Source organism: Neolamprologus brichardi, chromosome 14 (genome assembly GCF_056152115.1).
Source record: "Neolamprologus brichardi isolate AB-2024 chromosome 14, ASM5615211v1, whole genome shotgun sequence".
NCBI lineage: Eukaryota > Metazoa > Chordata > Actinopteri > Cichliformes > Cichlidae > Neolamprologus > Neolamprologus brichardi.
Window position 1 is genome coordinate 6748901 of NC_142117.1, and position 27445 is coordinate 6776345.

The 27445-nt window shown below is 41.1% G+C and overlaps 1 protein-coding gene across 1 annotated transcript; it reads left to right on the top strand.

The window, feature by feature from the left end:
• Nucleotides 1-210: 210 nt before the first annotated feature.
• On the top strand, nucleotides 211-26192 carry smtnl2 (smoothelin like 2). The gene is made up of 10 exons (XM_006809313.2): nucleotides 211-299; nucleotides 596-1539; nucleotides 19083-19164; nucleotides 19694-19954; nucleotides 20040-20102; nucleotides 20183-20243; nucleotides 20328-20450; nucleotides 20536-20659; nucleotides 23647-23798; nucleotides 25340-26192. The coding sequence occupies exons 2-10, from the start codon at nucleotides 862-864 to the stop codon at nucleotides 25464-25466; spliced, it is 1671 nt and encodes a 556-aa protein (XP_006809376.2). The 5' UTR covers nucleotides 211-299; nucleotides 596-861; the 3' UTR covers nucleotides 25467-26192.
• Nucleotides 26193-27445: the final 1253 nt, after the last annotated feature.

The following is a 27445-nucleotide window of genomic DNA, read 5'->3' on the forward strand; positions in this document are numbered from 1 at the left end:
ACATAAAGGGTAGGAGGAGTAAGACAGTTTAGACAGTGTTAGGACATAAAATCTACCCACTGCACCGCCCCGCTTCCCCTCCCCTCACATTTACTACTCTTTGCATGCAAGTTCTCCACTCCACCACTACCCTCCTCCCTTATCCCTCCCTTTCTCCTCCCTCCCCAAGGCCAGAGGAGTGATCAACCTTTAAACAAACCAGAGAGCCAGCAGAGCAGAGCAGAGCTCGCACACCCTCACACACAGACATACAGCTGCCGAGGAAAGTCTGGTGAGCTGTAGCAAAGAGCAAAACTGAGGTAGGTTTTTTGCAGCTGTGGGTGAAGATGACCTCATCGTTGTGTTTCTCAGCAGCTGTAAATCAGATCTGGCTCAAAGAAATGAATGCTTTTTTTCTGTTCTTCTCAGTTCTTTGAAGCAATGTAGCTTTTTTCAGTCTGAACTTTTGCTTAGAATCAAGTTTGCTGTGTCAGTTTTTGTTAGATATTAAATTTTCCCCTAATTATCCTCCACAGACAGTCATCTCAATTGAGCTTCAGCAGATCTTTGAAGAGTTTAACAGTGTGTTTGCATTTTATTCACTTTGTATTTTCAGACAGAAGCAGGCGTGAAGTTGGTACCTGGAAAGCAGACCTTACTGAGCATCCTATCTCGGGACGTAGCTGAAGGAGTGGTAATAACACAGACCAGTCCTTTGCAACCCCTTTCAAACTTTCACCTCTTAACTCCTGTCCATCAGTCCCCACCCCCTCCAGCAAAACTCTCAGATCACTGACTGAGGCAGACAGTCACCAGGGAGTCATTAACTTGCAGACTATCTGGCCTGTTCCCCAAGGGTCAGCAGTGGTGGCATCTGTGCCAATGGAAGCCCCAGCGATGGGTGACATGGGAGAAGTGTGCTGCCCACGATCTTGCTCTCCAGAGGGCGAGACTGTGTGTGCAGCACTAGCCCGTTATGAGAACACTCTAAGGGATGCCATCAGGGAGATCCATGTGGATGTGAGTACTTTTAAACTGGGTATGGAGCGTCGTCTGGAGGAGACGAACAACTTGAGTGGGCCCCTCGGACGAGCCGTGGTTCATCTCCAGCAGGAGAATCGGCAGCTCAGGAGTCAGCTGGATTCTTTGACTCGACAGGTGGAGCTCCTCAGTGGCATTACATGTGACAGGAACACCTTGCTGAACAACAACCACCACACACATGCCCAAAACCACAAAAACCACCTAGATGACATTGAGGAGAATCACCATGAGATAAAGGAGGTGATCTACGGAAAAGGTGAGGCTCACACGCAGAGTCAGGCTCATCTACATATGCAAACTTCCACCTTGGGAAGCCAAGCCCAGACCTACAGCAGCCTCAGCAATCAGACTATCCCTGGATCCCCCCCTGCCACTTTTTCATCCTCCTCCACCTCCAGTAGTCCTCCAGCTGGCTCCAGAGTTTCCTCCATGGTGACAAGCCCAGTGTCTGGGAGCAGCCCCTCCATCACCCGCTTCTCCAGCCGAGCCACTTTTGCTGTGTCCAGCAAGACCAATGTGAGTACTTCATAGAGCAGAAATCCATTCATGAAGAGTTCTTTAGTGGTTCAGAGGTTTTTGATGTCTAGAGTGAACAAATGTGCCGAATGAACAAATGTGAAAGTTCTTCAGTCAACCTTGCCATGTCGCATTTATTTTTATTTGCACTGATATTGAACTGGTTTTTATTGACAACAGTAACCATCAGCAACCTGTCAGGGAATATAAATTTTTCCGTTTCTACCTGTCTTATGTGCCTCTGTTACCTTAAAATGTTGTGCTAACTTAGCTAACTGCTAGCTGCCATTAGCATATATTAGCAGATACATTTATATAGATGGTTATATATCTGTAGTTCACAATTTGAGTTTATCTGTTATATTATTGGTAATAATTGAAACTGTAGACACATTTATATATCTTAGTTTTATAATTACATTTGGCTAAATATAGAGTTTTAATTTAGCTAGCAGTTAAATTGTTGTAATATTACTGCAATATATACTGTTTCTTTAACTTTTTAATTGTTCCTTAAAAAGTTTCTTGATTGTTCCCTGGCAGTAACCTGACTGAAAATCATTGCTTTAGCCTGCAAGGGAAGAAATGTTACACTCTTTCAAGGAATCTATTCCAAAAAAATGTACACTTGATGCCCTCCAGGGTTCTTGTAGAAGCTCTTCGCATATTTTTATCTACTCTCTAGTTTACAGTTCAGATTTGTCATGTACTTTGTAACATGAATGGAAATTTAGTATAGTGCAACTGCAAAGTAGCAGTAGTTGCAATGGCCACAGTGGTAAAGACGCAGATTTATGAGTTTAAATGAAGCAATGTTGCATTGTGGGGGTGTAGATGTGTCATACGAGGCACTGGCTATGTCACTGTGGTTGCACAATAGCCCTCTGCCAGGATACTTAAGGATTTATGAAGTGCAGTAACATGAGTCAAGAAGGCTCCTGGGAGGTGAGGTTAGTGCGGTTGTGTGGTTTTTCAGACCTGTACCAAATATTTGAAGTCAGCATTGTGAAATGTCGGCTCTGGTTAGTCATTATTGCCTTAGTCCTGCATGTACCACGTTTATCCAGTTTTGATTTGATTTTCATGTCTTAGCTTCACCTGAATGATTACATAGTTCTCCTTTGGTCTTGTGAAAGTCGTTTGAAACTCTAATGACTGCATCCAGAAACTGGTGGGTGAAGCTAACAAAACAAGCTTGTTCTCTTAGTTTCTGTAAAGCTGATATTTTTCCAGATGCCAAGAATGTTTTAGAGCTGGTTTCATGATGTGTCCATATGAGTTACATCACAATCATCATCATCATCAACTTTATTGATGACAATACATCACTGAGTCTGTGAGTCAGAGTTATAGTGTTTTGTTCTTTCTGAGCTATTCCCAGTTATTTTAAGTTCAACTTGGGATGCAGTTCATGAAAGTATGTCTTCTGTCTTATGACTGTTCTTAACCATTTACATCAGCTGGTTTTGTTTTCCTCCTTGGCTTGTTTTGCCTCTGATGAAACCAAAAGAGAATCTCCTGGCTTTTATCCATCCTGTGGTTTCTGCATCACTCAGCCGGTTGATGATGAGCGTGTGGTTTTCCTGGCCTTGTCCTCATGATAAATTTATGGGTTCCTTAGAGAAATAAGGAAACTTTCTAAATATTTAGGCTAGACAGCAGCTTAAGATGATCAAGATGCTTTTTAATGTCTTCCCATTCCTAGGCGATTGAGTGGTTTGGAGTACTGATTATACCCTTCAAGTATTTGCAATTTCAGAGCGATAGAATTAAATGGAACTTGAGAATATTAAATATTTTAGGCATGCATCAATCTTACCTATGACCCCCAACTTATCCCAGCTGAGAGTGAGTGAGATACACAAGTATCAAAACCTAAACTTGTTCAATGTGCTTACATTTATGTGATTGTATAGTATATTATTAAAATCTTGGTTCTATTTTTTTCATTTTCTATGCCAAAGATTTTTGCAGAGCAGATGTTCGCTTTGCTGAACTCAATGACCACCATTGTGAGTCCATCAACAGTAGATAATATGTGAAGTCACATGTCAAGCTGTTACTAGTACTTTAAAGTGACATTGGGAAACTTGTATGGCAGGAGGAGGTCCTGAGAAGACACACCATAAAGTTGTGGAAAGTGTGACAATCATGAGTTTAGTATTAAGTCTGCTTTTTATTCAGAGCAGGGCAGCTCCCGAATTTAGCCTTTCCTGTGCACTCAGCGCTGACACAAAGCTGGGAGATACACATACCATCATGGGAAGTAGTAAACACATTGTATGGAAACGGCTGACATAACTAGTCAGCCTTTTGAAAAACTGGTTATTTACATCCAAGTAATTAGAATTCCAGGTTATGTCAACTGGACTGGCATTCAGATAGTTTTAATGACTCACTCAATGCAGTTACACTACACCACATTAACACACATGATCATAAAGTATTTATCTCACTCCTATGAACATATGAGAGGAACTCCTTAAACATAGACATGGACATGCAGCATCCAAAATGGTAGTCAGTGAAATTAAATATTTATATTATTATTTTATTAATGTCCAACAGAAGTTAGATGTTGGCTTTATCAATGGAGCTATCCACCACCAGCTAGCACCTTACTGCTTTGCTGGCTTCTTACTACTAGTACTTGAAAAGAAAGCTGCTGGTGCTACCTCTGCTAACTTTAACCACATTCAGCAAGTTAGCATTGCGCATGTGCCATCTACTGCATGTTGAAAAGTGCCACACATACTGTAGCATTTAAAATACGATTTGGTTCACAAAGAATGTCATTGACAGCTTCAGAAATACACATGCACATCAATCAGACTTGTCTGATCTTTTTTCTTCCTTTTAAATAGGCCAGAGCATCACTAATTTGAACCTCTCACATCTTTGGGGTCTGGTTTTCTCCTTGCTATTCTAGTATGTCATCTTGCCAAGATCTAAAATGCTAGATAGAAAAGGTGGATGTAGAGTTTTTTTTAAGTAAGGAAGGACTTGACCACCAAATTAAGAGTAAATAGTTTCTCCAAAATGCCCTAGATTTCATTGTAGGATTTACAATGTGTTTCAATGGCTTTTAGTGTCAAAGAGCACTATATTTCTATATATTTATATCTCCTTACAAAACAAATAACTAATGAACAATTAGCTGGAGAGCAGGCCTTTTGAAATAATTTAGTCTGTGTTGACAGACACACTGTGCAAATATTTTGTGAGAACCAAAGACAGCTTTGGGTCCTCATACCAACTGTGATGCACAGTGGTCTTAAGAAGTCTTGCAAATCCACCACGGAATGTCTCAAAAGAAATGCAGCATTATGGAAGGAGCTCCATTGATATGTTGCTGGGGAAACAGGCAGTACATGCAAGACAAGCATCTTGCATTTTTGCCTCGAAGGGTCATCAGAAATTACCCACAAGCAATTTATTTCTGCTAAATGGGCACTGCTAGCTTTTGAAGCCATGGGTGCACCTATACATGATTACATCTGTTGATGATATGGTATTCATGCAGAGTTACAAGTCTTACAAAAACGTTAAAAGCACTTGCACACTTTATGGTAATAGCTGTTGCTCCTGTATCCATGATTACCAAACTATGTCGTGGATACAACAGAAGAATGTTATCTTCTGTGAAATCATGTGGTCAGAGCTAAACAACACAAGGGCACCTTTGTTTCTGTGTATCTCTGCTGTGGGAGATCCCCCACTGTCAGCCACACACAGCAGAATAATGCATGTGTTCACAGAGGTTGGCTGTGTGTGCTCTGTGTTGTGGTAATTAGCTTCATGGCTGCTGTTTGAAATCATAATTGCAGCTCGCTCAGGTGCCACATCCTCACCTGGCTGTCAAGGTGAAAATACAAAGACTGCAGGCATACTTAACAGCTCGTGTCCAGGCTGAAGCTATCTGCAGCCAGAGAGATGTGTACAGGCGTGTCGTCTTCCATCCTGCTCTCCAGCTATTACTCCTCACCATCAATGTACATGCCAAGCGGTCACAAGCGGACACACGCACCTGTGTGCACACATTTCACCTTCTCTCTGGCAGTGAAGTGAAAGCACCTGCAGCATTTATCTGTGAGTGAGTTATGAGCGTCATTATTCATGATCAGTCTCTTTTTTTTCGCTGTGGTCTCCTTTCTCTTTAAAGAAGAAGCTGAGTGGAAATGTACTTTATGTATTTTTATTTTCACTGAGGTTATTAGTCATGTCCATCTGCCTCATCAAGATGATCATAACTGTGTATATGAGAAGTTCTGATTAAGTTCGGTGAAATTTGTTTAAAATGGAAACACATTTGTGTGTGTGTGTGTGTGTGTGTGTGTGTGTGTGTGTGTGTGTGTGTGTGTGTGTGCGTGCGTGCGTGCATGTGTGTGTGCCTGGGTTTTTTTTTTGTTTAGAGTTGTGGCTGTTACCAATGATGACCTCAGGTCGTCGTGCTCCAGGACCACTGTTGCAACTGATTGAGATGCTACAGCTTTGCAACTTGCTGATAGGGACAGTTAAATGTATTGGGAGATGTTTTCCTTCAGCCTTTAGAACGTCAGATGAGATACTGAAAAGCAACACAGTCCACAACACTCATTCTATGTTTGACCACGGGATCTGTTTTGAAACCAAAAATCAATGTTGATCTACTAATTTCATTGGTTAGGTTTGCACAACAAAACTACTTCAATAAAAATTTGTGGTTTTGGATGAAACAGATTATTTTACTAGGGGTGCAACGATACTCGTATCGATATTGAACCGTTCGATACAGTGCTTTCGGTTCAGTATGCATATGTATCGAACAATACAAAATTTTTAATTTATTTTATCAACTTTCCTTCTGACGGTGCTGTCTGTGTTGAGCGCTCAGTGGATCTGCGCTCGACAGTGCAGCCTAGGCGGAGTAGTCGAACGCAGATTCACTGAGCGCAGGGCAAGCTAGCGAGACAGAAGTTAAGCTCTCCTTGCAACATGGCAAATTGAACCTCCCCCACCCTCATTCAGATCTGGCGTTTGGAACTATTTTGGTTTTCATGTGACGTATGACCCTGAAGGTAAGCGTGTCATGGACAAAAGTAAAACAGTATGTTGGATCTGCCACGCAATGCTCAATTACATTGGTGGGAACTAGTGTGTTAGCAGGTTAGCTCGTTAATGTGTTGGCCGTCCAGCCCCAGGCACGGGGCGATCCGCGGTAGCTCGTTAACAGAGATTTGCCGTGTTGTGGCGTTAACGTCATTTCAGATTAACGCTGACAGCACTAGTGGGAACACAACAAATATGACTGCACATTTACTCCGACATCATCCTAGTGCAAAGACAAGTGGAAGCAGACAAAAACAACAAGCACGCATGCTACAAACTTTACCTGAGTCATTTAGACAGCCGTTAGCACACGATTCTCCTTATGGGGACCTGATATGTTTAACCACTTAAGCCCCACGCCCCCGGTACCGGGGGCAAAAAGGAGGAGATCACGTTTAATCGGTTATAACGCGGGTTGAGAAATATAAGTCCAGACATGTGTGGTATCCACAGAAACCTCAGAATCTCAGCTAAAATGTCATACACCAAGTTTCACCACAATCAGACCAAAATTCACTGAATGAGCCACAAAAGAAGACCACAAAAACACACAGCGGCGCAAATGCGCTAAAACAGAAATTGGCTTACCTTCCCGATTTCCTCCGTTATTTTCGCCGGTAGCCACGCGATTAACAGTAGTTGCCATGCCTACCTAGCCGCATCAGAGCAGTATACCGTCAACAACCTCCATTTTAGACCCACCTACAGACACGTGACTGAACAGACGCCACATGCAGTAAATTTGGGCCCACGTGGGTTTTGGCATCACAACGTCTGATTGGTTGAAGTGACGTGAACGTGGCATCGTCACTGTGAATCTATTGGCTCAAACGATTAAAAAGAGGTGTCAATCACGCAAATTGACCAAAAGAAACCAAAGTTCCAGCCCCTCGGAGTTTAAAGGGCCAGAGGCCAATCAAACGCTCTATGCGCGCTGCGGAAAAGGGCCGTTGCCATGTAAATGTGTGGTTAATTCTTCAAAAATATATTTTTAAAAAAAGCATGTTTAGGCCTGTTAATAAAATTTATTAATTTCTGCTCTTTAATACCTAAAAAAAATCAACTGGCATGGTGTCCAATTGTGCGCCAAAATTGGACATTTTTGTACAACGTCTGGATATTCATGTATTGACAGGGCTGTAGTTTTTCACTGTTTCACTTTAGAAACATAAATCTTTGCACAGATGATGTTTATATGTTGGTTACTGGATTTCTGGAACCAAATGTAATCTGAGGCATATTTTTCAAAGGGTTATATGCTAAAAATTAAAATAAAAATAATTAGGCGAGGATAAAATCTACTTACTTTTTCTGTGTTCCAGTCTCAGTAACTTTGACACAGTAATATCTGATTCAATATTTACACCTCTGATGAAATTTCCCAAGTGTTAGCTTTATTTTGATACCAAGATTGTAAGGACAGAGTTTGTAATTGCAGAGAAATAATCAATTAAATTTGGGCATTACATTTTCGAGCAGGAAGCTCAGAAACCCCCTTGGGGCTTAAGAGGTTAATATGCTGCTGAGAATATACCCTAGAAGAAGTGTATAGTATAGCTTTTATTTTTGGAAAGAGCCATTTCTCTGTAATAAACTCTCTTTTCCAAAGATGAGTGATTCCTCAATCAGATATTAATTTTTTTTTATTACTTTGTTGTTTCAGCAACATTAAATTTAAAAACTGTACTTTTGAGTTAAAATATATATTTATAATTGTAATAAATGACAAATTAAAAGGGCATGAACATTTTTTTTTTGTATCGAAAAAATATCGAACCGAACCGAACCGTGAATTTTGTGTATCGTTGCACCCCTATATTTTACATTGTTAACTATTTTAAAAAGAGTCAGCATTTTAGAAAGCCTTCTCACAGAAAGAACTAATTCTCCACTGTCTTTCCCCAGTCACAAAGCAGCATTATTGGTCAGTGGCAATGCACAAACAACAACAGAGTTGTGTTTTTTCATTAGTGGCCTTTTCTTATTCCCAGGGTGTCTTTTATTGAAGCAACAGTGTCCTGGATTTGGTGCTGAGGTATAAGTATATTTATAAGATTTTAAAAATAAAATCATCCATTTACTGCTCTTAACTATAGACTTAAAGCCAAAACAGTCTTATATCAGACCATAAATAAGCTTACTAATGGTCAGTTTGGCAGTATTTTGGTCATTTTAGATGGCAGTCTATGGAGACCACTACAGGAACTGAAGCTGATGTTTGCTTTGCCTTTATTTTTCATCCCTGGAGGCTCCCACTTGCTTTTAGTGTGTGGAAAATGGGTGTGCTTGATTTATGGCTCACAATGGAAAAGCTGCATATTGGGCAGTTGCCGATGTGTTGTTTTCATGCACCATCTAAAACATTAATAAATCATTACCAGGCGTATTTTGAGGTATTTTTGTTCTTGTCAGCAGTCTGGTACAAATTCAACAAAGGATTTTATTGGTGGTGGCAGACCTAGCAGGAAGCAACAGGATTTATGGGAAATGTGGTTTTAATTTTGAAGAACATCTGCACTCTACCACTGCTTCAAGACAGAAGCTATCCACTGGCTCAACCCATGTCTTATTTTACAGCAATTATACCAAGCTCCTAAACTTCATATGACAGTAATAATATACTGGCAAGCTGAAGGGAAATCTTGTATATTTATCAGAGTTTCGAGCAGCTAAGCTGTGGTCTAATCTTTAGATTTGTTACACCCCCTCAGTCCCTCCCCATACACCCGTGATCTCCATCTCCCACTAACATTATAAAATCCAGCACTGATGCTATCTACACAGTTGAGCAACAGACCATTGTAGCAGTCAGCCTACACTCTTTTAGTTTAGTCACAGACTGAGAAGAAACTGATAATTGCATCTTCAGGGCATTTAAATGCACTGACCCAAGTCCAAACTGCAGTACACATCCTTTGCCAGGATTACTGCCTGCTGCTGCACTCATTTAGCAGTAAATTAGTAAAAACCGCAATAGTATCGTTCTCGCTTTGTATGCACACATATAAATTATGCATATATGGTGATACAATGTGCACACACACCATGTTAGCCAACTTCATTTTATTGGGTTCGTTGTAGTTTGATTTAAAAAGTAGATCTATCGTAGTATTCTTTATTTTCATGCCACTAATATAGCCAAAGTTTGCAATAATAACATTAGCAGATATTAGATGTGAGTCCATCTGCTTTACGCTCTCAGTTTGAGACAGTTTCAGGGATGGAGCTGCAAATGGCAGTTTTCTAAAGGAAATGGAAAGAGAACCAAAAATGGCTTGTTTTAAATATCAGTTCCATCCATTTTCTGGTTGGCTGGGTCACAGAGAAGCAGCATGAGCAAACAATCTACCTTTCCCCACCCACCTCCTCCAGCTTATCTGGGGGGTACACCAAGGTGTTCCCAGGCTAGCCAAGAGATATAATCTCTCTGGCGTATCCTGGGTCTACCCCAGGGGCTTTTTATGCAGGGACATGCCTTGAACACTCCACCTTAACTGGTTCCTTTCGATGTGAAGGAGCAGCAGTGCATTCCCACAATTGCATTCCCACCTCTTACCAGATCAATTTACTTTTATGTATATAGCTCCAAATCACCAAAACCTCATGACACTTTACATTGTAAGGTAAAACCCCTACAATAACAGAGAGAAAAGCCCAACAATCTGATGATCCCCTATGAAAAAAAAACCACTTGGTGACAGTAGGAAGGAAAAACTCCCTTTTAAAAGGAAGAAACCTTTAGCAGAACCAGGCTCAAGGAGGGACAACTATGTCCTGGATTGTGGAGGTTAATGGAAGAAGACAGGACACAAGACACACTGTGAAAGAGATTAATAATAACTAACTTTACACAGAGGATAGGCTAACAGAGTTTTCCAAGACCCAGTCTAAGACTAACAGGGATTATTTGAAACTCTGAATTAGGCAACAGTGATTAACCCTCTTGAGGCAGGCGTTGCTGATTTGCAACAGTTAAAAACTAACAACCTGATTACTCCACATACATATTTTATGAGGTTTTTTTACTCAGAAGCACCACTGCAGGACTTGGTTGTGCATTAGCAACAAAAAGTTTAATTTGAGCCTGAGAGGGTTGCATTGTCCAAGACTTAAAGTTAATCGGTTTGCTTAATTACTTTACTCAAATTTTGGTCAGATTTTAAATGTGTGTCTGGGTGCAGAAAGACAAATAAATGAGTTAGAAGGCTACACTGCAGGGTAAAGAGCATGGTGTTGTATACTTCTGTGATAAAGACAGCTGACATTTACACACCCGCCTGTGGAGACTCCCCACAGTCTCTGATAGCTGTGACGAACAACTCCTGATATCTGTCTGCCATCCATACATGCATCCATTTATCTATTCTCTCTGTGTGGCTCTGTGGCCCCTTCCTCACCCTTTAACCTTCCCCCATATTCCCATCCGAGCTGGGCTGCACTTTAAGGCTGGATTCCTGGCACCAACACCCCATCCTCCTCTTTGTGGCTATTAATACATTCATGAGTGAGACAGAAAACAGAGTTTAACCTTTTAACATCCACCAGGTCACTAATCCCCTAAACACCACTTCATTTTTACAGGAAGGTATAGGGTTACTTATGTCCACACCCACACCTTAATATGGGATTTTCTCTTATGTAGTACAACTAAGTAGAAATCTTAGACCAGAAGCACTGTAAGGCCAGAATGACACTTAGTGTCTCTAAGTGGTGGATGTTAAGAGACTCCTCTCTTGGAGTCAGTTATCAATACACAACATATTATAGAAGTATGTCTACCCTCGTGATTGGCTGTTATTAAGCAGGTTTGGAGTTACACACTGCTTATCAGAGTTATTTTGAACAATTATTCTCCTAAAGTGAAGCTATTGAGTCTGAACCAATATGGAAATGCAGAACAAAAACTGAGGAACAGCTGAAAAGAAACCAAGTATTGTGTGTGTGTGTGTGTGTGTGTACACATGCTGGGGGTTTAACAGAGGTATGCAGCCACTCCCAGACTACCCCTGGCTCTCTTAATGACTTCCAGACAATAGGCCGTGTTCCCGTCATCATCTCTCTGGAAACAGGTTAATAACTGACCAACCAGCCTGTAGGACCACTCACTCTCACTGCCCTCTGGAAGTCAGCTTCAGGGGATGATAGATTTTAAGGTTGCCTCTTTGGCTATCTCAACTCAGTCCCATGCTGGGAATACTTTACAGATTTCATTTAGCAGCACTCTGGCTTTGTTGTCTTGGAGCAATGCCCAGAAGGTACTTTAAGGAAAACTGGTTTTAGGGGTTAGGTGACACTTTGACAAGGTCCTGGTGAGAGTGCACAAAAATGTACATGTTTTTTCAGAAGTAGAGTCTTCCGGCACAGACAGCTGAGCCTGATGTTGTAGCTGCTTTGGACATTTGGGAAATTAATAGATACATACTTGGTGCCACACATCCACTGAGTGTTAACTGGGCATAATTCATCACATATTGGCACTGGAATACTAAAGTGAGGTGATTAGTGAAGCGGCCTTCCTTTTTCACCTGGTTCTCTAAACATAACAACGCACCTGTCTGGTGTATTCAGCTGTATGCTACAAACGAGAGTGAAGGGAGAGGAGATCCAGACCGTTCATGTTCACCAACATAGTAGAGGTCAGCATGTCAAACTCCCCCGTTTATGCTGACATCCTCTGCCTCATTGCCTGGAAAAGAGGAGGATGGAGGAGGGGAGGTCTTTATTGCTTCCACATGTTGGAGCGAGATGTTACTGTGAGAAATGTCCATTTCCAAAAGCCCACCTGGACCCATTTGTCATCAATACTTGGCCTGAAAGACACAGAACCCGCTGTGTTCTTATTCCATTATTCTTAAATCACAAATGAATCCGACGTAACCACCAACACACAAGGAAAAGCTTACAAATGTCCTTTTTTGAGATGCAGCAGGTAGTGGATTGTAAATTATACTCTATACTATAACCTTTCACTACATTTAGCCACGTTTTATTCCTTTGTCTCTGAGAGACACAGGATTATCAGAAAATTCAGAAAAGTCTGAAAAGCACAAGTGAAACCACATGCTGGCAGCAGCAGCTAAGACTGCATCTTGCATTCAGTGGTGCTATGTTAGTGAAGTAAACCTTTCCCTGTACAGTAATTCTCACCTGCAATTAGGTTTTTATATTATCTCAGTTCAAAGGCTGTGCATATTTTCCACTCCCAACCCTAAGTGGTGTTCCCTGGGATTTTTCTTTAAGAAATTGCAGGCTGTGTGAATGTATTTGAAGAACAGGTGGTGTGAGTGTGTCTATTTCCTTCAGAAAATGATTCCTCAGTAGACCCCAGTAAGGAAATTACAGAGTTGGAGTCCTGTGTAACTGTTTCCTCTGATAGCATTACAGTAGCTTCTGTACATGATAACATGCTTCTTGCTTCATATGTTTCTGGACAGTTTGCTGTTATCTGTATTCTGCTTTGACCTTTTTCTTGCTGCTATAGAAAAATGGAAGGTCGCATTCACAGTGATGTATGATAATTTGCAAGCTCTGTAAAAATTTACAATATGTAGTTTATAGTCCTGTATCGCTACAAGCGCACAAGTCTTCACTCTGTAATCATGTGTGTATTCATGGAAATATTTGCGTTTGGGCATTTGTTTTGCAAATAAGTAGCTACTAAAGTTAGGTAATGGGTAACACATACACACACACACACTTTCCTTCACACTAGCACTTGTTGGAAGGGCGCCAGCACGCCTCCAATTTTTAATGGTTGTTCCTTTCCTCCAGCACTCAAAGGTCACTCTAAGAGAGTGAAGGACAGAGGACGGCTTACAAGATGGAAAGATGAAAGAAGAACAGTTATAAGAAAGACATTTAGCTTTACACCTGGTCAGCCAACCACATTTTAAAAGCAACATTTTCTGAAGTACCAGGACACTGCATTAGCATAATTTCTCTCCAAAGAAAGTCAAGTTAGGGTTGACTGTGATGGCTTGGAACTCAGAGACGGCTAAAGCACAAGATGTCACCAAGCAGAGCAGTTTATCTTTGGCCTCAGAGACCCTGATGACTTCATTAATTGGAGATCAATTATCTGAAATTCAGGAGCGGGACCACGCCTCCAGACACACACCTTATGGGTCTTATCTATATATGAGTCCCCCCAGTTCTACAAGTTTTTCATTCTTATCTTTATGCTCCACCCTCCCTCCCTCCCCTTTTTCAATTCTTTCGCTTTTTATTAGTACTCATTAGTACATGGGGATCTGCCAGGCCGGGGAGCCACCGCCAGTCCTCTTCAAGGCCTTCTCCAAACTGCAGCTATTCAGAGTGCAGATTATTAAGCAGACTATTCGCTTAAAGAAAATGGACTGGTGCTCATAGCGCTTTTCCACTCAAGCGAACGGTCATTTTTACTATAGGCTTCATTCACCCAGCCAAGCACTATTTTCTACTTGTCTGACAGGCACAGATTTTCATCGAGGGCAGCTCAGGGTTCAGTCTCTTTCCCATCCTCACCCCCCCCCCCCCCCCCCCCCCCCCACACACACACACACACCCTTTCAGAGTCTTTATTAAGGTGTCATTGATGAAGACGCTTCTGACAGCTAAACAATGTCTTGTGACTAAACACAGGATATGGCGCTCAACCATCACCCTCATACCTCGTCCTGTTTGACCAGACAGGTTTACATGCCGGGTGCGTTGTCCCAAAGCAACAGCTGACATTTGCAAATATTCTGGTATATACTTGCACTAGAGGAGGGATGGTAGCTGTCTTCAGTTTGAGCTAAATTGCAAAAAAAAATTACACAGTTGTAATCATTAGATGTGTGAGTTTTTCTGAAGGTTGACAAATAAAATATTTAACTGAATACGCTGATTTCAAATCAGCTATTTGACTGGGGGTTAAACGAAATGATAGTGTTTTGTACAGTTTCCTTCAGTGGAGGTCAGACGCTTATCCATGGGGTACCTCAGAGGGCAAAAATCTAATATGTTCTCCTTTTCCTCATATTTCCTCCTCTGTCTCTACTCTCAGACTGGGGGCTTCATTACATTTTCTGCTCTGCTTTAACAGTTTGGTCCAGATATTTTATAGTTCCTCACTCACGATGTAGTGACGCACTGGTGGATTTGTTGTACCTCTAAGAAAGAAAAAGAAGCTTTTATAAATGTGAATATACATGTGCGTTCATGCATATTAACATTTATGCTAATAGTTAGCAGTTACCTCTGAGCTTTAACATCATTAATGTAATTTTGCAAGACTAAAGCAAAACAAGAAAGCAGACAATGTAAGCTGACCTCCTTAAAGTCCATCCACTTTGGCTTTCTCTGTGTTTTTATGATTCCTGCTTACAGCTACTATTACACACGTGTCTGCCAGTACAGGGAGACGTGACTGTTGGATGTTAAAGGTTCATGAATCTGTTACCAGAGGAGGTGATGATGTCTTTAAAATGTGAGGCCTAATTAACAAGGATACAGGATTTCAAGCAGATGCTAATTCTTGGCATTGGTGTAGTTATGCTGAGTGTCATGGCACAAAAATACTGCATTTGTAGGTGGCCTGTCTAGCAATAATTTAATTGGCTGGAAGTGCTAAATCTAAACATACAGTTTAAAGTTAGTTCAAGTGACTTTTAATGAAGATTTGGATTGGGAGCTAAACCATGCTCACAATACAGACTGTAACAGCATTTGCATTTTTATGTGAAATACAGGTTCAGCTCCTGAAACTACTTCAGGGGTTTCATGAAATCATGGAGCAATCTTGCAAAATCGTAGATTTTTACATAGCTGGGAGTAATGATGTCCTAGTGAGCTATGCTAATGCTAATCCTGCTCAGCAACTTGAAACTCTGTAATGTTTGCTTGACCTCATTGTCAGTGCTACATGCGTATTCACTCGTGTGTGTATAAATATTAGCTGTGTAGCAGCTGCTAACCTGAGTCTTGACCTTCACTGGTCAAAAAAATACCCCTAAAGAGTAGTACTAATATTTATCTACTGCACACTGACATTCGAAAGGCTCATCACGTTACAGACGTTAAGAACATTTTAGTACTTCCAAATGTTAGGAGACACCGTCTGGCTGACATCCAGCTTTTGATAAAATATCAGCACATCAAGTGCAGAGTAATCCAACAGATATCAGCTGACTGATTTCCTACTCATGAGGCTCTTGTGCCAAAGTGTTTGTTTAACCAAATGCATGCAGAAATGTGATGAGTGCGGCCTGTCCTGTGGTCTCTGGTCAACCTTGTGCCACGTGAAGTGTGCAGAACACAGTGTTCAGCTGCGCGCTCTGCCAGCAAATAAACCTCGAGATACCAGAGAGTTTACAGGAACCTCAGCAGCTATGCTCTCACATTTCCCCCTCTGACCTAAAGTGGACATCTGATGATCTGAGTACTTAAGCCGGGGAAGCTCCCCTCCCCAAAGCCAGACATTCTGCAATTTGTCTCCCTCCTCCTGCTGGATAGCCAGCTGTTTCCACCTCACTACCCTTATTCCCAGCCCCTCTACACTATTTCCCATCATGGAATATAAAAAAACTCCCTGTCTTTTGCTTTCCTAACTTTATCATACATTACCCTTATTGAGTGTGTCATCACAATTTAATAAAATAATACCACCCCTGTCCGTGCACACATTCTCTCTTGTTGCCTTGCTTTCACACACATGACCCAGCAGCATTCCTATACGTTGAGCTCACTCTGTCTATCATGCACACATATACACGCCCCAAGATTTCCTCAACTGAGCACAGCGTGCTGTCTCACAGCCAGAGCAGCACATTGTATATACATGTATGTACAGAGGGGATGCAGACGTTTCAAGTTTCTGTCTTCTGAGATGTTGCCTTGTGGCAGAAAATTGAGGTTGTTTCTTTATTCTTTAGGTGTTGTTGGGGTTTTGTTTATGGTTCCAACACCCAAACACATTATCCAGTGAATATACCTCCACTGTATTGGGTGGGTCGAGATCTCAGCAAACCGATGGCTCCAGACTGCTACAGTGAAGTAATAAGCCGTTTTATTCTATAATTTGGGTCATTTCACACTTGAAAATTCTTTCCAAGGTTTTAAAGTCTTGACAGTGTTTGCACTCTTATTTCCTTGTTTGAATGTTTATATTCACATCTGCTCAATTGCATGGCGACGTGCATATGTGCTACACTTTTCTGGGTTTTCTAGACCAGCAAAGTGTTGATGACGCTTTCTAAACAGCGTTTGTGGCCTCAAGCTTTTGGCTTGTAAAGCACTGATTTAAGATAGGACCGTGGCTCCAGACCAGCTGCCAAACTGCCTGGGTGAAAAAAAGTTTTATCAGCGGGTAGATAGAGCTAGATATTTTGTCTGAGGAGTTTTGAAGTCTGAAACAAAGTTAAGCAAAAGTGAATTTTTAATTCAGTACAGTTTGAATGTATATAAAATATTAGAGAGAGAACCCAAAAGATGAGACAGGGAGTGAGAACTCTCTGGGGGATGCTGGGGGATTCCCAAGATGCAAATGAGTCTTTCTTCTTCAGTCACCTTCTTCACTCACTATGTGTTTATATACCTCTCTGCATTTAATTATTGGTTATTACTAATCTATGGCCCCCTTCCACAGGAATTCTTTGTCCTGTCTTCATCTGGTAACCCCCATCCCTCCCTCAGCCTGCTTTTGCTTGTGGTTTTTGTTAAAAGGGAGTTTTTTCCTTCCCACAGTCGCCAGTGCTTGCTCGTAGGGGTTCATGTGATTGCTGGGGGTTTCTCTTTTTTTCAGTAGTCTTTACCTTACAATCTAAAGTGCCCTGAGGAAACTGATTTGGTGCTATATAAATACAATTGAATTGATTTAAATTGACTATTAAAACATGGCAGAAAGTGGCAATTGTGGGAAGGAAGAACTTCCTTTGAACAGGAACAGGGAGCGACAGTCATCTTTTGTGAAAGATTAAGCTATCAGGGAAAAGAGGATTAAAAATTTCATGGAGTGAACAGAAACTGAAAAAATGCTTCCAAGCACACTGATGTTATCTAAACACACAAATGGTGCATCAGATGCATCACTGAAGAAATAATGTTTTCAGTCAAATGCTGTGCAGGAATCGGCCCTGTCTACTTAATTCCACTTTGACAGCCAAGTCTGAAGTACAACCAGCTGCTCAACAAGCTGTGGCTGCCCAACATGGCTGCCCGAAGGTGCGTTACGTCTGTGAAGAGCTCTTTCAGGATCACTTAGGGTAAAATTTGCACATCATATATAACATTTTACAAAAATATAAAATAATAGACTTTAACAAGGCCCGAGGGAATTTCTATACGATCGTCATAATAAAAGCTATAATAGTAGATTAAATTTGATATGATGCCATTTCCGACATTAACTAGCTAAGGCAGTTGCTGACACAGGCGAACTAGAGACTTGTGACCTTGAGCAAATACTGTCAGTGCTGCACTGTTGACCTGAGCAGTGTTGCTCTGACGATAGTCACACTAAACTCTGCCTATCTATCTGACAAGGCCACATGGAAAGTACAGCAACTTTGGCCACAACCAATGTGGAACAGCAGCTCCATGCATTAGGCGTGTGAGATAGAGGTAAGGATGGTGATTAGTTGTCCCATGTGGCCGACAGGGTGTGGTGAGAGAGAAAGGACAGCCTCTCCTTAGCTACAAGACTGAACTGATTCCAGAGGCAGGAAGAAAAGTGGGGTCACGTAAATGCTGAAATATGAACTCTGGATACTGATGATGTTTGACATTAAAAACTTGATCCCAGTCACTTTAGCACTCAGAACCGGGTGGATTTTGGCTGTTCTCCCATCCCTGAGCACGTCGGTGACATGCAGCACCCGATTTAAAACAAAGACTTTCCGAGTCTTATCAAAGGAGGGGGGAGACGGGCATGGAACAAAGCATCCCTCTGCCTCTCGCACTTGCAGGCCTTCACTGAGGTCCATGTGCAAAATAAATGGCTTTGAAGTGCACTCAGTTGTGGCATGCCAATTTGTTTTGTTTTATCTGAAGCTGTGTCAAAAAAAGCCATATGTTGGAGAAAAAGTTGAAAACTTGAAAGGAGTCAAAGAGTCCAACAATGACTCAGTGAGCATCTGGATTTCTTTTTTTCTTTTTTTTTTTGTTCAAGCCAGAGGAACATGAATTGTCTACAATCCAAACATAACATATTGGTGTTTCAAAAGCTAAACATGAAACTAAGAGGAGACTAAAAAGGTGACCAAGTGCAGTTTTTAGTCCACTGGGGAAGGCAATTCCAGTAGACAATCAGCTGATCAATCCTACAACGATTAAATGTCAAGAGTCTTAAGTTGCTGGTCTTTTTTTTTCTTACGTGTATGACATTGTGTTGTGGCAGTGAAGAAAAATGGCCCTCCTGTTTGTCACAAATGAAGGTCAAACATAACCTCACGTCTGTTGTTGGCATGCCGTTAACTATGACTTCATGTGTGTTTCAGAGCATTGAGCGAGAGGAGCCAATTGAAGTCGACCCAGCCCCGACACATTCTGGACAGGAAAATGGACACGCTGTTTCTAAAGGTAATCACACAGCTATGGTCTCACATCCTCGCAGTGCAGCTTGTCCCCGCAGTTAATGATAATACAGTCACAAAGCATTGTTTCAGGGAGTTTCCAGTTATTTTACCCAGCGTGCTTAGCCAAAGGAAACAGATTTATGATGTTTTGTGGCTATAGCGTTAGGAAGTGTATCATTTGTAGACCATAAAAATCAAAGCAGAACCATTTTTGGAACAGAGGGTAAAGTGGGGGAGTTATCAGCTAACACTAGCACCTTAAGTAATCTATATTTACAATGTAAGAAGGTTAGGTTAGGAAAGTCTATAATACAGTAAGAAGGAGACACAGTGTTTGTACTTTTTCTATAAGTCCCCAAATATTTACAGTTTAGTTTGTGTCTAATTTCTCATTTTTGAAGTCTCCTGTGTGTCCTTTCCAATTCAGAGGTATTCATGATAAATGTTGGGGAATGACAGCAAGTTATTATGAAGTGCTGTCTGTCTATCTTTAGCATGCTTTATCAGCTTTTTATACCTTTTCATCCAATCAGAACATTCAGTGCTGGTACATGGAAATATCTGTCCACCCACTGACTCTCCACATGAGCACGCTCCCATTGTCACCATGCGGATGCCCCACCTCCCCATTACTGCTACAACCAAGACAGCAGAAATCAAAAGCTCACCCATTGTTCCAAGTAGCCCTGCAAGTCCTCTGACCTCTCTGGCCTCCTCCGAGGCCTCACCTGGGGGCCGGCCAGCTTCTAGCACCACCCTGCCCGAGCCAATAGAGGAGTCTCCGATACAACCAGGTAGCTGACAGTTAAATCATGAAGTAATGTTATGACACATGAACGCAGCATAAATTGTAACTAAATTAGTATTTCCTTTGAGCAGCACCTTCTGTAAAATCCTGGACTCCTACACCTATCAGAGCTTTGGGATCTCCTTATCTTCAGGGTGAGTCATTGTTTCAGAAAGTTCTAGACATAAAAGTATTGCAGATATGCATAATTTACTTTTTGCCTTGTCTATTCCAGAGAAGGCAAATTCAGTTCCTGCTAAGTCTGTGACCTACTCAGGTCTACGGGAGTCTGACAGGTAATTGGATGGCAAACATCACACTCTCAGAACAGAGGAAGTATCTTTTGCTTAGTCTGACACTTGTGCATTGTCATCCTGCAGTGACGGCTCCTTTGAGCAGATGGGAGAAAGGAGGCGAGAGCTGGTGAGATCACAGACTCTGCCCCGTAACATCGGTGCTCAAGGCCGTCGAGCTATCTTTGAAAGACTGGATTCTGAGGCCAGGTGAGAGCATCGCAATGCTACCTTTGGCAGCACATCAATACAGCGGTCTTATTTATCTTTGTTTCCCCTTTCTTTCTGTGCGCAGTCGTCTTAAACCAGTGGAGTCGAAGCCCAAGCTGAAGCGCTCTCAGAGTTTCGGGGTGTCCACTGCCAGCAGCATCAAACAGATCCTTCTCGAGTGGTGTCGCTCCAAGACCATCGGCTACCAGGTAAAACACTCATTATCATTAGTCTCACCAGCCAATAAAGCCTGGAGGGGAACATGTCACACTTTTGTAAACGTATATGTTTTTTAAATGTATTAAATTATCTGTAGCTATTGAATATTTTGACAAATAGGCTTAAACACTGATTTTCTACTTTTCACCTTCTCCAGAACAGATGATGGTCAGTTACCTTCGTCAACTGTTTCCTGCTCTCCACACAGTCACTGACATCACCATAGCACAAAACAAACTTTCAGAGATGTGCACCACATAGATAATCCAGTGTGCCTGAGTATATTTCAGCCAGAGTTACTTCTTTCTTCTTTGTTTATTTTTTTTGTTGCACTCTAACGTAGTGGAAAATTGACAACATGTTCATGTGCTGATTAGATGTTTGCAGCTGTGCTTTACAGTTGGAAGCACAAGAACACAAGGCTGCTAATGGAAGACGCAAATACATTCATACTGTCCTCTCCATAATGTTTTACAGCTGTTGGTCTATCCAGTTTGACTTTGTGGTAGTTTGTAAGTCAAAGGAGCTTGCAAAGAAAAGCGTCTGGACTTCTTTAAGTTGCTTGAAGACGTTTCACCTCTCATCCGAGAAGCTTCTTCAGTTCTAAGGTCAAATGGTGGGGAGTCCCAGATATAAACCTAGTGGGAGTGTCCCCCCACAGAGGGACAAAAGGACCCCCTGATGGTCCTCTAATCGCCTGAGCCAAGGTGTGAAACTGGGTGTGGGTCCCAATCAGCCAGAGTTTTGGGTGAGCTCATTGTGAAACCTGGCCCCACCTTATCATGCGAATTCCTGAGGTCAGATGGCCCAGGATGTGAGTGGGCGTTAAGGCGTCTGGGGGGGGATCTCAAAACTGGATTATAGATGGCAGAGAGTTGGTGTCGTAAACCACCGCCTCTGTTCAAAGATGGTTGCTCACAGTGGACATAGATGGCTTCTTTCACTCCTCTTTCAAACCATCTGTCCTCTCTGTTTGTAAGGTTGCTTCTCGAGCCCCACAAAATCCTACTAGCAAGTGAGCACACTACGTTACACAGCGGTATAAGGATAAGTAGATAATGGATTACTAAATGTCATCGGAGGTTTGGCATCTAGGTTCTTTTGTTTTGTGTTTTTTGATCATCCTGGCATTTTCAGATTTTTTTTATAAATGACTTGACATAAGGAAGTCATTGAAGAACAAGGCAAATTCATAGGGTAGAAAACAGGCCTTGGTGAAATTAGCTTTCTCTACAAGAGTTAATAAATACAAGAAGGTAGATATTAACCTTACTTTTATGTGTTTCCAAATAAAATAGTCCTAATTAGCTCAACGTTTTGACAAATAGACTAATTAATTTTTTTCTGAGAGTGACACAGTGTCCAGTACAAAGCAGTGGGCAAAGCAGCAATTAGCCCAAATTAGCATATTAAGAAAAAAAAGCTTCATGACCCTAAAAAATTACACACCAGACACATATAATATTTTGTGTGTTTATTTTATTCAGATCCAAATAAACAGATATAAACAATCAGACCTCTACATTTGGCAATAAGTTTGCTTGTAGCTCAAAACATGTGCTACTGCTGAATACACAATGAGATGGAAATAGTAAAATAATCTCCGGTCAGTCAGCTCTCTAAAATGATTACTCTGTCTCCTCAGATGTGATCCCAACTCTGCCAACATGAGGTCAAACTGGCATCCTGAAATATGTATGAAAGTAGTCATGATACAACTTCAACTCCTGGATCAAACGGTGAAATCCTCCCTGCTGCTGCCTTCTTGCGAGAATTGGATCGATCCAGAAACTGTTTCTTCTTTTTCTTGTCATTTTTTCTGTAAGGGTCTGTAAGGGCTTTTAGGAGCTTGAAAATACAAGTAAAGTCGTTTGGAGGAGGTTTTAACCCCGGTGATGGTAATGACCCACACCTTTCCTGACGTAATGACTCACATGATCAATAGCGGGTCAATAACCAAGTCCAAAGGGAACAACCTCTACTCAGGTTTAAATACCTGGGACTCTCCACCTTTTTTTAGACTGAAGAAGCCTCTTGGATGAGAGACACGTCATAAACTTAAAGAAGTCCAGTCCCATTTTTTTTCAAGCTCCCAAGACTACAATGACGTGTATGACTAACTTAAAAACTTTACAAACTAGTGGCTAATGTCACGCTAGCTATATCCATCTTTCATACACATTGACACTGCACTAGAGCTCCTGGAGCTGCTGCTTGTTTATTGGACACACGTGACAGCAGTTCTACTGACTGACTTATAGGACTCTTGGAAGTGACACAAATAATTGTACTTCCCCAAATAAGCTGGACAGGGTACATAATGTGTGTCAGAGATAGAAAACTATAAATTAGAATACTCGACCTAGATACATGCAGCTGTTTCATGCTGATTTACCCTGTTGGCACACAGAGGGACTGCTAATGTGCTTACTGTGTTCCTTTCAACTACAGTAGCAGTGAGCATCCTTGTGGTAAATAGGTGCGTCTAATTGCACATGTGTGTTTTGTGGAGGTGTGGAGGCGTGGTTTATGCTGAGGTCCCAAAGTGCAAAGTGACACTTTGCTGCACTCTGAAAGCCTTTTTTCTTGACTGCAGCCTGAGCCAGCTGCTCCATGTGGTTTTGGTTACAGTCAAGCAAGCAAGACTCTTATTAACTTGTAGCAAACTCTTACATACACACACAAGAAGAAGAGGGAGACGTTCATTCAATTACATGACGTGTTGCATTTCATTCAAGCCAAACTCCAGACCAATAAAGGGGTATCCTTGAAACAGTGTGATTTCAAGAGCACGTCAGAGACTGAGAGAAGCAGAGCAGGGGGAAGTCTGTTTTAGCCATCATAATTATGGGCTAGACGCCGGATGGGGAGACGGCTTTATGATGCTGCAACAAGTCATGTGTCTATCTTTTACCTCTCACTGCTCTCCTAAATGCAGTATTCTCACACACTCATCATCACTTCTTCCTGTCCTCAGAACATCGACATCCAGAACTTCTCATCCAGTTGGAGTGATGGGATGGCTTTCTGTGCCCTGGTTCACTCCTTCTTTCCCACCGAGTTTGACTACACCTCTTTGTCACCGGCCAATCGCAGGCACAACTTTGAGCTGGCCTTTGGAACTGCAGAGTGAGTGATAACAATATGAAAATAGGCTGTGGATAATTTATTTTTGAAGATATGACACAGTGCTGCTTCACAAGCTTAAAAAATACACTTTCTGTCAATTCGTAGGTTTTACATATTATATGTAGAATAGGCCTTCTTTGGACCACAGAGACATTATGTTTGTCATTCTTACCAGGTCTTAAATTATATTCTTAATGACATTCACGTATATTTTATTTTTAACAAGACACTACAAGAATGTTTTTTTAATTCATTTTAATGTTTATTATCTTCTCATTTCAATATTTCATTTAGTTTTGTAAAACCAAAATATTTCCTTTCATTTTGCTTTGATGGAAGGTTAATTCACTAAAAAAAGATACGTTTTCACATGGCTCTTTGCAGTACTATAAAAAAAATTCCCTTCCACAGGAGGAGGAGGATAGATAGTAACCAATAACCAAATGCACTTGACTAACTGATCAGAGAGTGTGAGCGCATCTGTAAAAGCAGGTGTGTGTGTGTGAACACAATGCCACAACCTTCGCAGGATTAGATGTCCAACCAAATTCTCTCAAAGGTCCAGCACTCAGAAAAACTGCAAGAAACCCAGGAGCTCCATTTCAGCATGTTAAATGTACAGTAAGCTAATTATGTTTGACATAAATTAGCCCAGATGTCACAGTTTTCCTTTAACTTCCTCCCACTCTTGTTGTGTTACAAACACAAACAGTTATTAGTTAGCTGGAGCTCAGTTGTGGTGTCTGGATTCTGCTAATATGGCTTTAAAAGATTTATGAGCCTTAACTCCATCAGCCATGCATGTCTGCTTTATTGTGGTTGGATGTTTCTGAATGGCTTTTCTCTCTTGGTTTGTTTTATAGCTCTCCACAAAGACCCAAATGCACGCGTTTTAAACGATCATTACTCCTGCAGATCCAGTCCTTTTTATTTCTCCATGCTTTTTTCCCCTCCCTTTTTCACATTTGATGAAAGGTGTGCATTCCTTTTCCCTGACCAAATGGCTTCATAAAGCCCAGCTTATTATCCCACTGCACTACACAGACCCACAGCGTGGACGTGCACTACTTGATTAAAGACAAGTTTATTTTGTGCCTGCAGCAGAATTAAGCTGTTTTGACTGAAAAGCATTATTCAGTGGGTTCAGTGACCAGCTTTAGACTTGACCTCTTAAAGAGATCTGAGACTTACAGGACAGTGAATACACATATCAGGATGATTACATCCATCATGTCATTCTGTAACAAACTGTAACAAAACACGTTTGTTAAAAATCCATTTTCAGCAGCTTTACAGGTTCAGAACGCGACTGGCTGCTGTGTATTTTTTGCATGATACAGTTCAGTCCTGTAACTCATAAAATCAATAATTAGATAATAATTAGGTAAATAAATTAAGTATAAACTGAAGGAGTTTTTTTTAAAGAAAAACTTCAATCTTCTTCTTTAGAAAGTTAGAAAGTCCACTCTTTGAAATACCCCTGATGCCACTTCTCTAGCCTTCCCTTTCCTTAACTTGTCTTCCTTTATCTCCACCTCCAGAACGAAGGCAGGCTGTGACCGGCTAATTGAGGTGGACGATATGATGATCATGGGCCGTAAGCCAGACCCCATGTGCGTCTTCACCTACGTGCAGTCCCTCTACAACCACCTGCGGAAGTTCGAGTGACGCTCAAAGACCTCTTTGAAAACATCAACATGCTATCAGCTAATTTGTGGTTTGCTGTCAGGCAGAGGCCTCTGCATGTAGGGCTGGTGGACAGAGCTGGCACTTTGGAAGGACTAGGTCGCCCCCTAGTGGTGGATAAATAAACAATCCTCTACTGTGCTGCAGGAGAAGCAGCCCAGAGGGGAAGTGCTCACAGCTTGGGTCACTGACAGAGTGGACAGTGTTTCATCCATACTGTGTATGAACAGTCATGAAGATGGATTCATACACAGCGGTCAGCAGTTTGTGTGTATGTGTGTGTGGTTTTTATTTAGGTTTTTACTTTGTGTATGAGTATTTGTGTGTATGGCTGAGATATGCTGGAGAGAGAGCAGAAATGTTGCTGTGTTCATTATTGTCACACATGCTTGTAGGTTAACCTCCATATTAATTTCAACTTGCGCACCTGTGGAGAGGAGGTATGTCTCAGAAATGTCACATTCCGTAAGGCTGTACGTCCGACTGTTTAGGGCATATATGACGCAATGTTGTAGAAAATAAAATGATATTTTGATATGATGGTGAGCAATCTTTCAATCCACATATGCTGGATGACACTTAGATGATGCTGAAATATGGAAAACAACATCAAGAAATTTTACTTCTCTGGGGAAACTGTTTTTTTCTTAATATCTACTTCTATATTATGACACAAGTGAAACGAATTTAAATAAACAGTGAAATTTATATGTTGCAGTTTTTTTCTATCCTGGATTCATTGGGAACTAAGCAACGCTAAATTTATGGTCACTCAAGTTACAATGAAAGAGTAACATAAAACATAGCAATTGCAAATAGTTGATCATGTGATCAGACTTTTGTAAATCCATAAAGTTGTGTGATTGTTTGGGTCTGTGTGGTTTTTAAGTGTCTCTTCCAGTTGTTGGAGCTGATTGCAGCAGGACAGCATCAGTTTCCAGACCATCTGCAATGTGTGGAGATTTTATACCATGTGTATGATATGATCTTAGGTTCCTCCACATCGTACAAGCTCAAATATATTACCTAAAGATCAATTCTGCTTGGAAGTTCCAGCTAACTGGATAGACTTTCAGTGTTACTTGGTCAGAAAGCCATAGTGCTGTGCTTCTGTCTCTCCTAAATTATAACAGCTGGCAGGTCAGGTTTGTTGTTATGACCATGATCTTCTTCTAAACCTAACCAAGTAGTTTTTAACCACATTAGCCTGACAATTGAGTAGAAGATTAAGTATAAGTATTAAGCAAGAAAAAAGAAAAGAAAAGAAAGAAAAAACAGCAAGTGAGAAAAAGCAAGTGTAAAACACAAAGGGATGCCCAACTCATGAACAAACCATGATCCAACCTCATAATGTGGACTGTGCCTCACCTCTAGAATGTAAATTATCTCATGGGAACTGTAGGAGCAATGTAACGGTAGACGCAGAAGACAAAACCTACTATGTGACACCCCTGGATAGTTGGGATTCCTGCATTTCTTGACCTGGTTGAACAAAATCAGCACAAGTTTCTGAAAAAGACTGAATAATAAGATTATTTTTCCATTATTGTCTTTCCAATGTCCAACTAGTGTTGACACCAAACTGTGTAATGGAAAGGCATCTACATATATTATGTTCTCACCTGAGAACAAACTTTAAACAAAAACATGACCCTAACACCTGTACACTCTCAGAAATAGGGCTAAAGTGAAAAGTTCATTATTTTTCTTACATAACCAAACTCCCTACAGCGGGATTTAAAATTCAAATAAATATTTCCCATGGGCGCCGTCAGGGGGAGAAAAATTACGGATTCTAAGCGCCCGTAACTTTATTTTATTTTATTTTATTTTTTTAACAAAAATTATTAGCCCATCAATATGGCTTCCATACATGACCATAAATGCGGTTTGCTTCAAAGGTGTTTGTTTCCTAATATTGGTTTTGTTTTGTTTTTCGAAACAAAGAGTAAATCCAGTCA